At 33.5% G+C, this 15,495-nt stretch overlaps 1 protein-coding gene across 1 annotated transcript in view; it reads right to left on the bottom strand.

The window, feature by feature from the left end:
• Rasa1 (RAS p21 protein activator 1) overlaps positions 1-15,495 on the bottom strand; it is a 68,259-nt gene that overhangs the window by 30,949 nt on the left and 21,815 nt on the right. Inside the window, 5 exon segments of the mRNA XM_032899073.1 lie at positions 3,604-3,635; positions 4,308-4,425; positions 5,293-5,363; positions 6,257-6,392; positions 7,399-7,551. Of these exon segments, the coding sequence (XP_032754964.1) occupies positions 3,604-3,635; positions 4,308-4,425; positions 5,293-5,363; positions 6,257-6,392; positions 7,399-7,551 (510 nt within the window).

Here is a 15,495-nt window from a genome sequence, read left to right as displayed (position 1 = left end):
AACTTATTGTGCTTTATTTCAATAAAGTACAGGAACACTAGGAACTGCCAAGTATATACTGTAAGTTCCATATTAATTACAATATGTTAAAGAGCGATGGTTTTAGTTCTAGTAGTAACTGCTACATGCTTATATCATAGCTCCATCTTTCCTTGAATGGTCTGGGAGGATAGAGAAAATTATACAAGCCAAAACCCTTCAAATGATTTCTCATGTTTCCTTCAAATATAATTTTCTTTTAACATAAGATCTCACCCAGTAAAATTAAAATGTTAACACAAGAACAAGTAAATAACAATGGAAAGAACTATTTTTAATTCTGAGCTAACAGCCTATCAATCTGGATGGGTAAAATATTTCATAATCTGTATTCTGGAATTAAGCATTATTAAGAAATTATTAAAAACTCAATAATTAAAAATATATCAAAATGAAATTCCAAATATCTAATATTTTTCTTTTCATAAGAGAACATATTTTAAAAAAACTTAAAGATCAGGAATGGTAGTATATGTATTTAATCTCAGAACCTGATAGAGGCAGGCAAATCACTGTGCACCGAGACCACCTTGGTCTACATAATGAAATCCAGGGCAGTCAGGACCATACAGTGCAATCTTATCTCAAATACTACAAAAACTACAATTATTTAGAAGTCAAGGGTATAAAAGTTTACCTCTTAGTTACATTAAATCTCATTTTTTTCTTGCTGGTAATCTAAGATCACTTCTCTACCGCTGCACTACATCTTAAGGTCTACAGTGGTGTGTAATAATGTGGTAACTGCCAGTTGCAAAGTAAATATACTACTAGACTAAAAGCTTAAGTGCTCTAAGACGCAATGCTACAGGCTTAGAGGTCATTCATTCTGCTTCAAATTAACCATTCTATTACCAGGGAAAGTTAAAATACAACTTTATTTTCAAGTAAATGAAAAAGTAATCATTAACTTAGTAACTCAGATTTCCTGATGTTCTCAGAATACATGTGCATAATGAAGAGCAAATAAACAATACAGCTCAGAATGCTTTAAAATGTGTGGAGCTACATACTGCATTCAAGGAAAGGTTAAATTACCATTTACTACACAGTTTAGAGTGGATTTCCATATTGTAGAAGATGCAGCTAGATGGCATCCAAGACTAACCCTACAGTTTTCTAGCCAGTAAAGTAAAAACACAAAGAGTACAGTTTAAAAAGAAACAAAAAGTTTAAGTTTTTAAGTTTTAAGTTATTTTGAGCATTAAGAAAAAAGCCTTGAGGCAAACGGGTAATATTATTTCCCAGAGCTTTTCTTATATAAAACTTATATAATTCAATTATATGATTTGTACTCAAGTCCTTGCTCTTAGGAGGTCCAGACTCTGATTAGAGGGAAAACAAAACAAATAAACAAACAAACACAAAGTGAACAACTAAAAACCATGTAAAATTTTAGTAAGTACAGCGATGGGTATGTCTTAGAGCCTTTGGGGAATAATGGAGAAATGGAGTAGTCTTCAGCTACGTAAGGAATAACATGAACATTCACTGAACTTAAATTTACTAAATTACATAAGTACATAAACAATTGAGGGTAATCCCGGTCTGGGAAACAGCTTAATAAAATCATTAAAAATAGTTGCGTATTTGAAACGCGTATAAAGAGGAGAGTGAAATGATAAGACAATACAAGTTTTAAGAAATATGTACATCACAGATCATCTTTTTAAGCTCTGCTGAAGTAAAGCTCATAGGGACAGTACAGATTTTAGGTACAGAAAGTGGTACTTTCCGATAGATATTTTAGACAAACCATTCTAAATGTTGGAGCAGAGAGTGTGAGGAGATAAACAATTTGGAGGGCCCAGCAGAAGGTAACTACTGTACCAGGCACTACAAGAATGACTATAGTAAAATTATTTAAGACTGAAAAGAAGGGACACATTAAATATTTTAAGAAAAAAAATTACTAGAACGTAATAATGCCCACATAGAAATGGAGCTCAAAGAAACTGTCAAACTAGCTATTTAATCTCCAAGAACTTCGCTGTGGCTAAGGATGCTTCAGAGAATTATGGGGCTTCACTGCCATAGGCTTTACTCTAAACACTTAAGAGACGACTAGGCAGGTACATAAAATAAATCCACACAGACTTAACTTATGCTAAATACCACATACATATAAAGTTCAAAAATAGTTTAAATATTTACTGGCATCTTAAATCTGTACTATTAAAACAGATACCAGAGAATATAGACTTTTTCTTGATAATCTGAAGGATTTCATAATACTGAATTCAGATTCATTTTGTTTATGAGAGAGAGAGAGAGAGAGAGAGAGAGAGAGAGAGAGAGAGAGAGAGAGAGAGAATATATGTGTGTGTGTGTGTGTGTTTACGTGTGTGGACATCATGATATGCACGTGGAGGTCAAAGGATAATTTGTTGGGTCCTGTGGATTCAATTTAGGTCATAAGATCTGGCAGTAAATGCTTCTACCCACAGAGCCATCTCACCTGCCCCATGAATTCACATTCTAACATATTAACTAGACAGACTGGTCACCTTAAGACAAACAAAAATCTTTCAAGTTTTCTACTTCTAAAAATCTGTAATATTAAGCAATGAATGTCAATCACCACTCAGGCTACTGTCTTCTGACAAAAGGGAAAGAAATTATTCTTTGCACTGTGATCTCTGTCAAGGAGTTATACAATACAGAACAGTATATTGTGTTTGGAAAAAACATATATAATATATATATTATATATACATACATACATGTACACACATAATACAATCTGTTTTTGTTATGAATCTGATGCTCTTCAACCATTAATTGCTGATACAGACTTTAAGCAGAATCACCTAGGTATAGTTAGAGTAATGGAGTCATGTGTATCTGTATAGAGTAATATAAAAATGTACTCATAAGATATAACACATATTCTATTAAGACAGGAAACTAAGAGAACTACATATACAATATTCAGATTAATGTATTTACTTTCTAATGACTAGATAACAAGAAAATAAAACATTTGAGGCAAGCTTTAAATTATATCTACTAATGCTGACAGCTTGGTTAGTAGGAAAATTCACTGAAAAAATAGCAGGTGAATATTCTATTGAAATAATACGAATAGAACAGGTTTAAATGCTTAAGATTTTAAAAGGAATCTCATACACATAAAAAAAGATTATTTAAAAGGATCTTGCTTAGTTATACTAAAATTTGGAGTTATCTCACATAGCCATGATAAAAACTGAATGTAAAACGTTCATTAGTGATGTGACCACAAAAATAAGAAATACTATAATCAGTAAGAAAGCGAAGAGAAATATGAGCACCTGTACTATTCATTATAATTCAAGCATAATGTTTACCAGAAAGTCTTTTAGTTTGGTGATAGGAAATTTGTATATTGGTATAGGTCAATGTTTGTTTAAAATTCTTACTAAAAAAAAATTTAGTATTAGATCCTTAAGAAATATTTATATATCAGTTATCTGAACCAAATTTTAAGCAAATGTCAATTGAAAAGTCATTAAGTATGTTGGCTATTTTTCTAATTTACATGCTTACGTTATTTTGTCCTTTTTGTAATTAATAAAAACTCACATTTTGCCTTCGTGTGGATCTTCTTCTCGGCCCTAAAAGAAAGACATTAAGACAGTATTTTATAAAATTATATCCTAATACAATTTCATGAAAATTCCTAAGAATCAGATCTTCAAATCTTTCTCCATAATGTCATAGTTACATGTATATAAGAATGTTTCTCTTGTACTTATTTTAATAATTTTTTGTGCTTCTGTTCTTCATTAGGTATATCTGTCTCTTAAGTAGTTGTGCGTTTGGTATAATTTTTAAGTATGCATATAATTCTAATAATCTTAGACTATTTTAATTATATTACTCATACATAAACCCAAAGTTCTACAATTTGAATATTCCTCTTGTTTTCTTTGCTATCATATTATACATTATTATTTATCTTACTACATAATATAAATCACCAGATATATTTTTAGATGCAAATTAGCAGTCAAGCAGTGTTCATGCTTTACAGACAATATTCAATACCACCAAAATGTATCAAACATTATAATTTTGGATATATAACATACTAACATACATTTTTATTTCTCTATAATCATCTATTAATACCAAACACATTTTAAATTTTCCCTGTATTTATGAATTTAAATATTTCACAAGAGAAATTTGGTTTTGTTTCTGTCTACTGACCCAGAAATAGGATAACTTCTAAACTTTTATAAAGAACTTAGGATCTGAAATTTATAAGAACAAATGAAACTTACCACCTCTTCCACTAGGTCCTCAACAATAAGGCCTTGCTCATCTGTTCTTAGGTTTGTAACCCACATCCATCCATCTTCTAACTCATTGTGAACAATGAACATATCTCCCTTTAAGAAACTAAATAACAAGTGACATTAATATCTTAAAAATGGGCATTTAAGTAGTCCTAAACCATTAGATATGATGATGTTGGAAAGATGCAAAAAGCACTTAAAAAAAAAAAAAAAAAAACAAAGTTCTATGCTATTTCTAACATCTTGTTTTGCTAAACTCATTATATGTATAATTTAACTAAAGGTTTGGTAAGGGTGTCTACTTTGCTGGATTAGACTTACATTAGAATTCCTCTATCTACTATCTACTTTGCTATATTAGACTCAAATTAAAATTTCTTTAAATAGTAAACAATCACATTTGTATTATAAGTTCCAAGAAAACTGAATTTTAAAGCCAAATTTCAATGTTATTTTATGTCTGACAGATATAATAAAAAGCAAAATATAGAATATATACATTGTTGAAGTTTAAAATTATTCACTCATTATGAAAAATTAAGATAATTATTTTGGCATGATTTATAGCTGAGACATAAATTTAATGGGGAATAAAAATCGATAGATAGACAGACAGACAGACAGACATAAGATAAGTAGATTAGGTAGGTAGGTAAATGGATGAATAGATGGATGATTGATAGATTATATAGATAATGATAACACGCAAACTATGAGAGAAACCTCTACTTTCTCAGAAATGTTTTTTTTAAAACATTTTGTTTTCTATCACAAAATTTTCACTGTGGCCACACTGATTTAAACCTTGGAATAGATAAGCTATCCCATGGGAACACAACAGATCATGTACTAAAAGCAACTTTATATACCTATAATAGTCCCTCAAATTCAAAAACCTTCCTAGTTTAAGAGCAATGAATCTTCATTGTGTAGCTCTTTCAAATTATACATAAGAAAAAGTGTAAAATACCTTATTTCATCAGTCTCTGGTACTTTTGTGTAGGGCAGAATGGCTCGTACACGCCTTCTATCTTCTACTGGCTGAAACCATTAAACACAATAATAATTAGGAGCTAGGTAGAGGTTTCCTGTCTCCATAGCTAAACCTCCTGTCCCACAAGCTTGAAATCCCAAACTGGATCCACAGAACCCACATATAAGTTGTGAAAGGTATGGCAGCTATCTGTAATGCCAGCGTTTAGGAGGAAGAAGCAGGAGAGACCTAAGGCCAACTATCAAACCAAACTAACCAAATTAAAAAGCTCTGGTTTTATCCAGAGACTTTGCTTCAAGTAATCAAGTAGAAAGCAATCAAGAGTGACATCTGTTGTCAATTTCTAGACACCAGTAATAAGTGCACACATGCACCTCTTCCTGGACACACATGCGAGCCTGTATACACAGTCATACACATATACATACACCCATGCACACAAAACAAGACTGTCACTGTATCCAAGTAAAAAACGATAAACTCACACAAGGCTTAAAGTCAATACTAATATTACAAATTCCATAGGGTCACTGTACTCTTTACTGAGCATCTATACAGAACCTAGAAATGTTTACTGTTCTTGCTTGGTATTTTTACAAAAATTACTATACATGTAGTGTAACATATTTTATCAGGTAATTTAACAGTCCTTAAATAAGCTATCCACAACACAGAAATTAATCTACCTTTTATGATATGACATTTTAACTTCTCTAGCATGTATTAGAAGCTATAAACACATAAAATTATATTTAAAAATCTAGTTGCTTAAATACAAAAATTAGTTTTCAAGGAAACTATAATTTTTTGTTCTAGCATTATGACTAGAATTAAAACAAATGTCTATTAAATTATAATAGATGTAAGAAATTTGATAAGATTAAAATCCACCTGATTTTGTAAAATAAAAGTTGTGATATATCATTTAAGTTTTACTTACCTCTGGTGGTGCAACTGGGTAGAGTAATTTTTCTCCTTTAAGTAAACAAGAAACATGACTGTAATATCCTATTAGGTCTGAGAGTGAAGAAAAACGCCTTCCACCAATGTAGTAATCACCACACATAGCAATAATCCTATAGTAAAGGAAACAGAAACAACAACCAAAACATAGTTTGGAAAGGAGCTTAAAAGCCAGTCTTTTGTATTCTCTTTTTTGAATGTGGTTAATTTCATACTTTTTTCCATTAATATACATTCATGTATTTCAAATAAATATTTATTTATATCACTGGAAATTAAGTATTATTTTTAAATAGTTATGAATTTGATATGACATGTTTATAAGTCTCAGTTATGTAATTGAACCAAATATTTGAAAATTTACCCTGAGATATCTCTCTTCACTTTCTATTTTTAACACTCAACAATTTTATAAAGACATCTTTGACTATAAGTAGCTTACAAATCTCTTGAAATTTATGAACTATAATAAAAATGTTACATAAAATTATGATCAAATATTTGCTGTGAAATTATATATGTGAATTTATCACCAGAATGACAGTACCCTTAAAACTTATTCTAAAATTTAAAAGTCAAAGACACAAGAACACTTTATCAGTTAATACTGGCTATAGATGATTTATGTTTTATTATCTCCCATAAAAATGAAATAGAATATAGTAACATCTATAAATATATTTATATAAAGATATGATACCTTACTTGAAAATGTGCAAACCTGTATATCTCACAGAAGTGAACATATATAGAATTTCAAGATAGTGAGGCTATAAAAAACCTAAGGACAACCTCAACTTCTATACACTGAACCTCTACAGTCTCAATCTACACATCTTTCATTTTACTTTTTATCTTTTTCAAAATGTATCTGTAGTAATATATTCCTTAACTATATTTGAAAATTGCTGTTCTAAAAACCAATATTACTACCTTTAAACAAAAAATTTAAACATTTCAGGAATATTTACTCTAAATCAGATTAAATAATTTAACTGAAATCAAGTTTATTATATGAAGGTCATTCACTTTTGTAAAAGTGATTATTTTTATAAACATGTATCAGATTAAATACTAAAGTACCATATTAAATACCTTATACTAGGAACAAAGACTTACCTAAAATGATTGACAACATTTGTCTGGCTAAGAAATGAAAGTACAAAGGACCCCGGCCTCCGATCACTCTCTCTTATAAGGTAGCTTCCAGATTTCCCTGCCTGCCTGAGGCGTTCTTCTGCTATAGTTCTATCAAGTTTTCCATGATACCACCTAGGGAAAAAACAAGGATAATTAAAATTAAAAGACCACCATAAAATTTCCATGCAGACTGAACACTCCAGTATTACAGTCTTACAGACTTCAAGTCTATGAGAACACAACGCTCCAAGTTTTAAACACCCACATGCAGTTTAACCATTTCTTTAGTCTGAACAATTCAATTTTAACTCCATTTTTTCACCTCCTCTAAATTCCCTAAAATCACTAATTCATGAAGTATTTAAATTTGTTGTATAAACGCAAACCTCATTATCTCACTGATAAAAACTGCCCCAGGTTTACTTATATTTGCTCAAAACAGAAACATTTCTTACATTAAATCCTTTCCTGGAACATAAGAACAAGATGAGTAATTAGATATAATTTACAACTCTATAGATTAAGAAATCTACCTAACATAACAAAGTACTTGGAACCTTATAAAAAGTAACATTTTATTTTCTTTTACTCTTACTACCCTGACAGGAAAACAGAGTAACTATTTAAAGGACTGCTATTCGAATTTCCTGTTTCAACAAGGAGCTGATCATCACCTTGCATTTTAGGACAACTTACTTCATGACCACATATTTAAGCTCAACCGTTCTTAACAGAGAAAATACATTTCGTGTGTGTGTGTGTCAGGGGATCTCTTGTTACCTGAATGACATGGTTACATCAAAAGTTTTCTATAACTTTTAAAATACTATTCAAATCATCTTACATACATCTGTCTCTTCTAAAATTGCTGAATTTGCTAAAATGATAAATCTCATAAAACAAAGAAAGTACAATTTAAAGGCCACTGTAAAGGGTTCTAGTCTTCCTCTTAGGCAAACCAATGTTTTTAGTATCACAAATACTGTTTGAACACACATATTTTCAATAAAAATGCATCATCCTGCTTCTGCTTATCAAAACACAAGCCTACTTCTAGATCCTATAAAGTGTACTTCTGTAAAGTGACTTAAATATCAACAACTAGGTGCATTACATTCTTCCTTTAGACTGTACTACACATGGACATTAACCTACCTTTACCTCATTAAAAAAAAATCTCAAAAGGAAAACCTTTATCTCACAAAGAAAGTTTTAAAACCAGACACCGTGTTTCATTCATGTAACCTCAGTATTTAGGAAGAACAGGCAGAATCAAGATCCTCCTTGGCTAATAGGAAGTTCAAGGTCAGCTAAAATAATATAAGTTCCCCCATCTCAATAAAAGGGAACTAAAAAGAACAGTGTTTTGCTTAGGATTTCCATAATAAACATGAAAAGGTGGAACTCATTTGCTATAGGCCATCCACATGCCATACTTGCCCACTGTTAGGATAAATAGTACTTAACAAGTTAAATCATTCCTAACTCCTCCATCAATTTTATAGACAAAACACCTACTGGATCTTTCAATCTGAACAATTCAAACCAGGCAAGTTGAAAATAATAATGAAAACAGCCTCATGCCTCACCCATCCCACTCCTGATACAGCTGAATTGTTTGGGTTGGTCTGGAACTCACTCTACTCCAAGTAGGCTATGAACTTGCAATCCTCCTGACTTAGTCCCCTGAGTATCAGAGTCAATGGGCCTGGCTTAACCTTTCTAGATCTTTTTTCTCTTTGGCGCATCCTCATCATAACTTGTCATTATTAACACCAATCCAATTCACACACCACCCCCTATCTCCCCAGCACATCCCAGTTAGTACGCTACAGGCAGATTTTTAAATAATTCATGGTGGAGATATAGCTCAATCACAGAACAATTACCTAGATGTCCAAGGCCATGGGTTCAACTCAGCACCACAAGAAAAATTCAGAAAATGAAATCAGTAAATATAAAAATAATCAAGAAAACAGAAAATAAAAAATATAAAGATGAAGTGGGAGCATACAAAAATTCAAACATTTAAAAATGAGTTATCAAATTCACAAAGAGCTAATGAGATTAAGAGGAAATTAAGCATATTTTAAAAAGTTAGGATTACCTTGCAAATATGGTTAATAAATAACAAAATCAATAATACAAAAAAAACATCAATTATGGATGAATGGCACACAGTCTATATGCATGTGATATGATAATTTGATAGGATGTCTCCAAGTTTTTGACTTTTAGATACTTGGTTCCTGGTTGGTAGCACTGTTTGGGGAGGTTTAGGAAATGGGGCCTTGTTGGACAAGGCGTGTCACTGGTTCTGAGAGTTTAACAACTCTCGTCACACCCACTCTCTTCTCACTACACGAAGCTTAAAAGTTCAATATGTGAGACTTCAGCTTCCTGTTTTGTGTCATCATGACTTTGTTCCACTAACTTAGAGTATAACCCTCTCCAACTATAGCCCAAATAAACTCTTTGATGAATTGACTCACTCGTGGTGCTTTATCACAAGAATAAAAGAGAAAGTAAAATACGGGGAGTCCGGAAAAGAAAGCATGAAAGAAAACGAAAGAAAAGTAAAATCTGGAGAAAATCCAAAAAAATTTCCAAATCCAAGAAAGAGAGTAACAACAACAATGACAAAATTAAACAACAACAACAACAACAAATTAAATTCCATAAATGCCAAATAAGAAAAAGAGATGAGGGCAGATACAAATGCAGAATAGGCATTTTTAAGATGTAACCAATCATAAAGCAAGTGTGAAGGCATTACCCTAAAGACTCAATGATAAGAACACTTGCTAACTTTCTAATGTTTCTTCATTCACATCTGGCTCCATCCCGTCACTGCCTGCCTCCCAGTCACCCCTTGATAAAATCCTTTCCCCATCCACCCCTCCTCTGAAAGGGTGGGTACTATACTCTTTGGTGTCCCCCATCCCTAGCACATTGTCTCCTCAGAAATAGGTACATCCTCTCCCACCGAGGCCAGACAAGGCCGTCTAGCTAGAAGAACATATACCATGTACAAGCAACAGCTTTTGGGATGGCCCCTCCTCCATTTGTTTAGGACCCACATGAAGACCAAGCTGCACATCTGCTACATATGTTCAGGGAGGTTTAGCTCCAGCCTGAGTATGCTCTTTGGTTGGTAATTCAAACTCTGAGAGCCCCAAGGGCCTAAGTTAGTTTACTCTGTTCTTCCTGTGGAGTTCCTATCCCCTTCAGTGCTTGCAACCCAATCCCCTATTCTTCCATAAAAGTCCCCAAGCTCTATCCACTGTTTCACTGTGGGTGTCCGCATCCCTCTGAGTCAGCTGCTGAGTAGAGCCTCTCCAGGAGAACTAGACTCCTGTCTATAGGCATAACAGAGTATCATTAATAATGTCAGGGCCTGGTGCTTGCCCATGGGATGAGTCACAAGTTGAGCCAGTTATTGGTTAGACACTCCCTCAATCTCTATCCACTATCCCTACATTTTTGGTAGACAGGATAAATTTTGAGTCAGAAGTTTTGTGGGTGGGTTGGTCTCCCTATAGCTCCACGAGGGTTCCTACCTGGCTACAGGAGGTGGTCCCTTCAGGTTCTATATCCATAACGCTGTGAGACACTGGTAAGGTCACCCCCATTGATTCTTGGTTTCCTTCCTTACCCAGGTCTCATCCTGGAGATGCCCCCACCTCACCACCCACATCAGTTGCAGATACCCATTCATTCTTAACCCATCTGGCCATCTCTCCTGTCCCTCACGAGGTCCCATTAATCAATTGTTGATCTTAGAGCCTGAGCCATTAGAGTTCTGTTCAGGGAATTGTCTCCAGTAACTTCAAGCATATTTCCCAACTTCTCTTACGTGAGATTTTAGTGTATCCAGTTTTATGTTGAGGTCCTTAATCCCTTTGGACATGAGTTTTGTACAGGCTGATTAATATGGATCTATTTGCATTCTTCTACATGTAGATATCCAGGTTAGACCAGCAGCACCATTTCTTTTTTCTATTTTGTGGTTTGGGCTTCTTAATAAAAAAAATAAAATAAATAAGTGTCTATGAATATATAGGTCTATTTCTCAGACTTCAACTTCATTGAGCAACATATATGCTTTCTGTACAATTATCATGCAATATTTAATCACTATTGCTCTGTAGTACAGCTTGAGGTCAGGGATGGTGATTCCTCGGGATTTTTTTGGTGATCCTGGGTTTTTATTTTTGTTTTTTTCCATATGAAGTAGGGAATTACTCTTACAAGATCTATGAAAAATTGTGTTGGAATTTTGATGTAGATTGCATTGAATCGGTAGACTGCTTTTGGTAAGATGGCCATTTTCACTATGTTAATCCTACCTATCTATTATCATGGGAGATCTTGCTATCTTCTGATTTCTTCTATTTTTCTTCAGGGACATGAAATTCTTGTCATACAGATCTTTCACTTACTTGGTTAGGGTTATACAATGATATTTTATACTACTTGTGGCTATTGTAAAGGGTGTTTTATAATAATTTCTTTCTTGGCTAGTTTATCATTTGTATAGAGGTGGGCTACTGATTGCCTTTAGTTAATTTTGTACTCAGCCACTTTATGTTTATCAGCTATAGAAGTTCTCTGATAGAATTTTTGAAGTTGCTTATGTATAAAATCATATCATCTTCAAATGGCACTAGTTTGACTTCTTCCTTTCCGATTTATATTCCCCGATCTTCTTTAATTGACTTATTGCTCTCGCTAGAACTTTCAGTACTATATTGAATAGATAAGAGAGACAGTGGGCAACATTGTCTTGCCCGATTTTAGTAGAATTGCTTTAATGTTCTCTCCATTTAGTTTGATGTTGGCTACTGGCTTGCTGTATATTGTTTTAATTCTGTTTAGGTATGTGTCTTATATCCCTGATCTCTTTAATACTTTTAACATGAAAGGGTATTGGATTTTGTCAAAGGCTTTTTCCACATTTAATGAGATGATCATGTAGCTTTTTTTCTTTCAACTTATTTATATGGTAGATTATGTTAATCGATTTTGACATAACAAACCATCTCTACATCCATGGGATGAAACTACTTGATCATGGTGGATGATGTCTTGATGTGTTTCTCAATTTGGTTTGTGAATATTTCATGGAGTATTTTTGTATCAATGTTCATAATAGAAATTGGTCTTAAGTTCTTTCTTTCTTGAATCTTTGTGTGGATTAGGTATCAGGGTAACTGTGACCTCACAGAATGAGTTTGGCTGTGCTCCTTCTCTTTTTATTTTGTGGAACCGTTAGAAAAGTATTGATATTAATTAGCTTGTCTTTGAAAGTCTGGTAGAATTTGCACTAAAACCATCTGGACCTGGGCTTTGTTTGGTTGGGAGACTTTTGATGATTGTTTCTATGTCTTTAGAGGTTATAGGGCTGTTTAAATAGTTCACCTGATTTTGATTCAACTTTGGTAAGTGGCATGTCTAGAAAAATCACCCACTCAGTTAAGATATTGCAATTTTATAGACTTTTTTGTGTATATGTGTTTTCTTGGATATAGTTATCCTCCTTGGGTTGGAGTTTTCCTTCTAGTATTTTCTGTAGGGCTGGATTTATGGATAGATATTGTGTCAATTTGGATTTGTCTTGAAATATCTTGTTTTGTCCACCTATGGTGACTGACAGTTTTGCTGTGTATAGTTGTCTACGTTTGCATGTGTGGTTTTTTTTAGAGGTTGCAAGATATGTTCAGGCTCTCCCAGCTTTTACAGTTTCTATTGAGAAGTTGGGTATTATTCTGAGAGGTCTGAAACTGTACTGTGCAAAGAATCACTAAACATGAAAATTTAGGAAAAGCGGAATCAAAACAAGAAAGCACCTCAGTAAATTCAACACTCTTAAGAGAATTACTATATTAATATCCATGCTGAATTCCCAATAGCACATACCAGAAATGCAGAAGATCGGAGTTATTATCTGTTAAAAGGTCAAACATTACCAACTCCTTCCACTGAATGATCACAGTACACAGTGATTAAATGCTAATGCATGCTTATAAAATAGATGGCAAAATGACTTGCTGCAATTCACTGTACGTGTTCAAAACTGTACTCTGCTAACAAATATCTAGGTTTAAAGATGTCAATAACAAAGAAAGACATTGCTTATTGCCAAATAAACAGGAAAAACAAGAAAATCGATTCAACAGTTAAAATTTTATTATTCAGAATGATTAAAAGTTACCAGTTTAATGCCATCTTTGTTATTTTGAACGAAACCACTTACTTTAGTATCTTGTGTACTCATTTTTGTTCATTTACTATTATGTTTGTACATATAAATCCTTGCTTTTTCTCATACACTTAAAAGATACTCTAATTTACATAAACCAATCTATGTATTAAAAAGTGTGTAGGGCACGGTGGCATGAGTATAACCCTACTACCCAGCAGGCTGAGGCAGAAGAACACATACTGAATACCAGCTCATTAGGGGAACATGGCAAGACATTATCATTTAAAAAATAAGAAATAAATAAAAAACCTTAAAACTTCTTCAAAACACTTCCAGTGGAATATATGAAAATCCAAAGATACGAAGGCACTTTTTGACAAATCATGAACTGAATAAAGTGAAAAGTCCACAACTCTCCTATAGCCTTAGAACTTGAGACCCTGACAAATATAGGAAAAAAAAAAAAATCACAACTCAACTGAACAGACACTCAAAAGCAAAACTTCTCTTGGGAACCAGTTCTTGGGTAGAGAAATGTTAACTGTTACTGATAAGTTTCTAGAGACTCCATGCGGACAGATCTAAGAGTTCAAGTCCCTAAGACCCAGTCACAGGGTTTTGTCTCCAGGAATTCTACCAGTTCTAAATCTATTAAACTGCAGGTAATAGCCTTTTATGAATGTGGTTACATAACTACAGGCAAAAGCTTCTAAACATATACCAAAAATTAATTAAAGATACTACACATAATGAATCTTAGCTCTTTGTGGCAGCTCCCCTACACCTACCCCTACCCCCATGCTGCATGACTCAACCTCACCTGAAGCCTCGGTTTTGAAAACCAAGGTATACTTTGTAACCAGCATGCTATCTTGTGATTCACTTGACACCACTAACTCAAGACTTTCTGTTAAGAACTGCAGTATTTGGGGTCTGGAGAGATGGCTCAGCACTTAAGGGCTGTTCTTTCAAAGGACCTGGGTTCAATTTCCAGCACCTACAATGGGATATCCAAACCCTCTTCCTACCTCCATGAACATCAGGCATACACATGGAACACATATACAAGAAGGCAAAATATACATAAAATTAAACAAACAAAACCAATTGAAGCATTTTTACTATACAAATAAAAATCTTTTTTTCCCCAGAAACCTAACTAGGCTGGATTACAAAAAGCAACAGACTACTGCCTGTTTGCTAACATCTTTATCATGCTTACTTAAATCAGCATATCTTTGTGCTGTATGAAATGCTCAAAGAATAAATAACATTATTTCATAAAAAGAGAAATCATACCCTGTATTAAAATAGCAATATTTTGAATGTACTATTATATTAGAATGATTAATTTTGTGATGGTTTCAACACACTTGTCCCAGGGAGTGCCACATTAGGACGTGTAGCCTTGTTAGATTTGATATAGCTTATTGGAAGAAGTATGTCACTGTGAAGTTGTGTTTTGAGACCTTCCTCCTAGCTGCCCATTCTTCTTCTTCTTCAGATCAAGAGGTAGAACCTTCCAGGTGCTCCAGCACCACACATGGCTGGATATTACCGTGTTTCCCACCATGATGATAATAAATGAAACCCCTGAATCTGTAAGCCAACTTAAATTAATAGCTGTCCTTTATAAGAGTCCTGGTATGTCTTCACAGCAATGGAAACCTTAACCAAAACGGAAGCTTGGTTAACCAAGAGGTTTCAGTGGGGAAGAATTTCAGTCTGTAGTGTTTTCGTGATATTCTGATGAAGAATATGCTCTTGTCTGAAGAGTTTGCCTGAGGCTAAGGTAAAGAGATTTATTTTAATTGTATTGACAAAGGAAGTCTCCAAAAAGCCCAGCAGAGACTTTGTTCTCTGGTTTAGTC

Source organism: Rattus rattus, chromosome 3, assembly GCF_011064425.1.
Source record: "Rattus rattus isolate New Zealand chromosome 3, Rrattus_CSIRO_v1, whole genome shotgun sequence".
In the NCBI taxonomy this organism is placed as follows: domain Eukaryota; kingdom Metazoa; phylum Chordata; class Mammalia; order Rodentia; family Muridae; genus Rattus; species Rattus rattus.
This window is presented reverse-complemented; position numbering and strand designations above follow the sequence as displayed.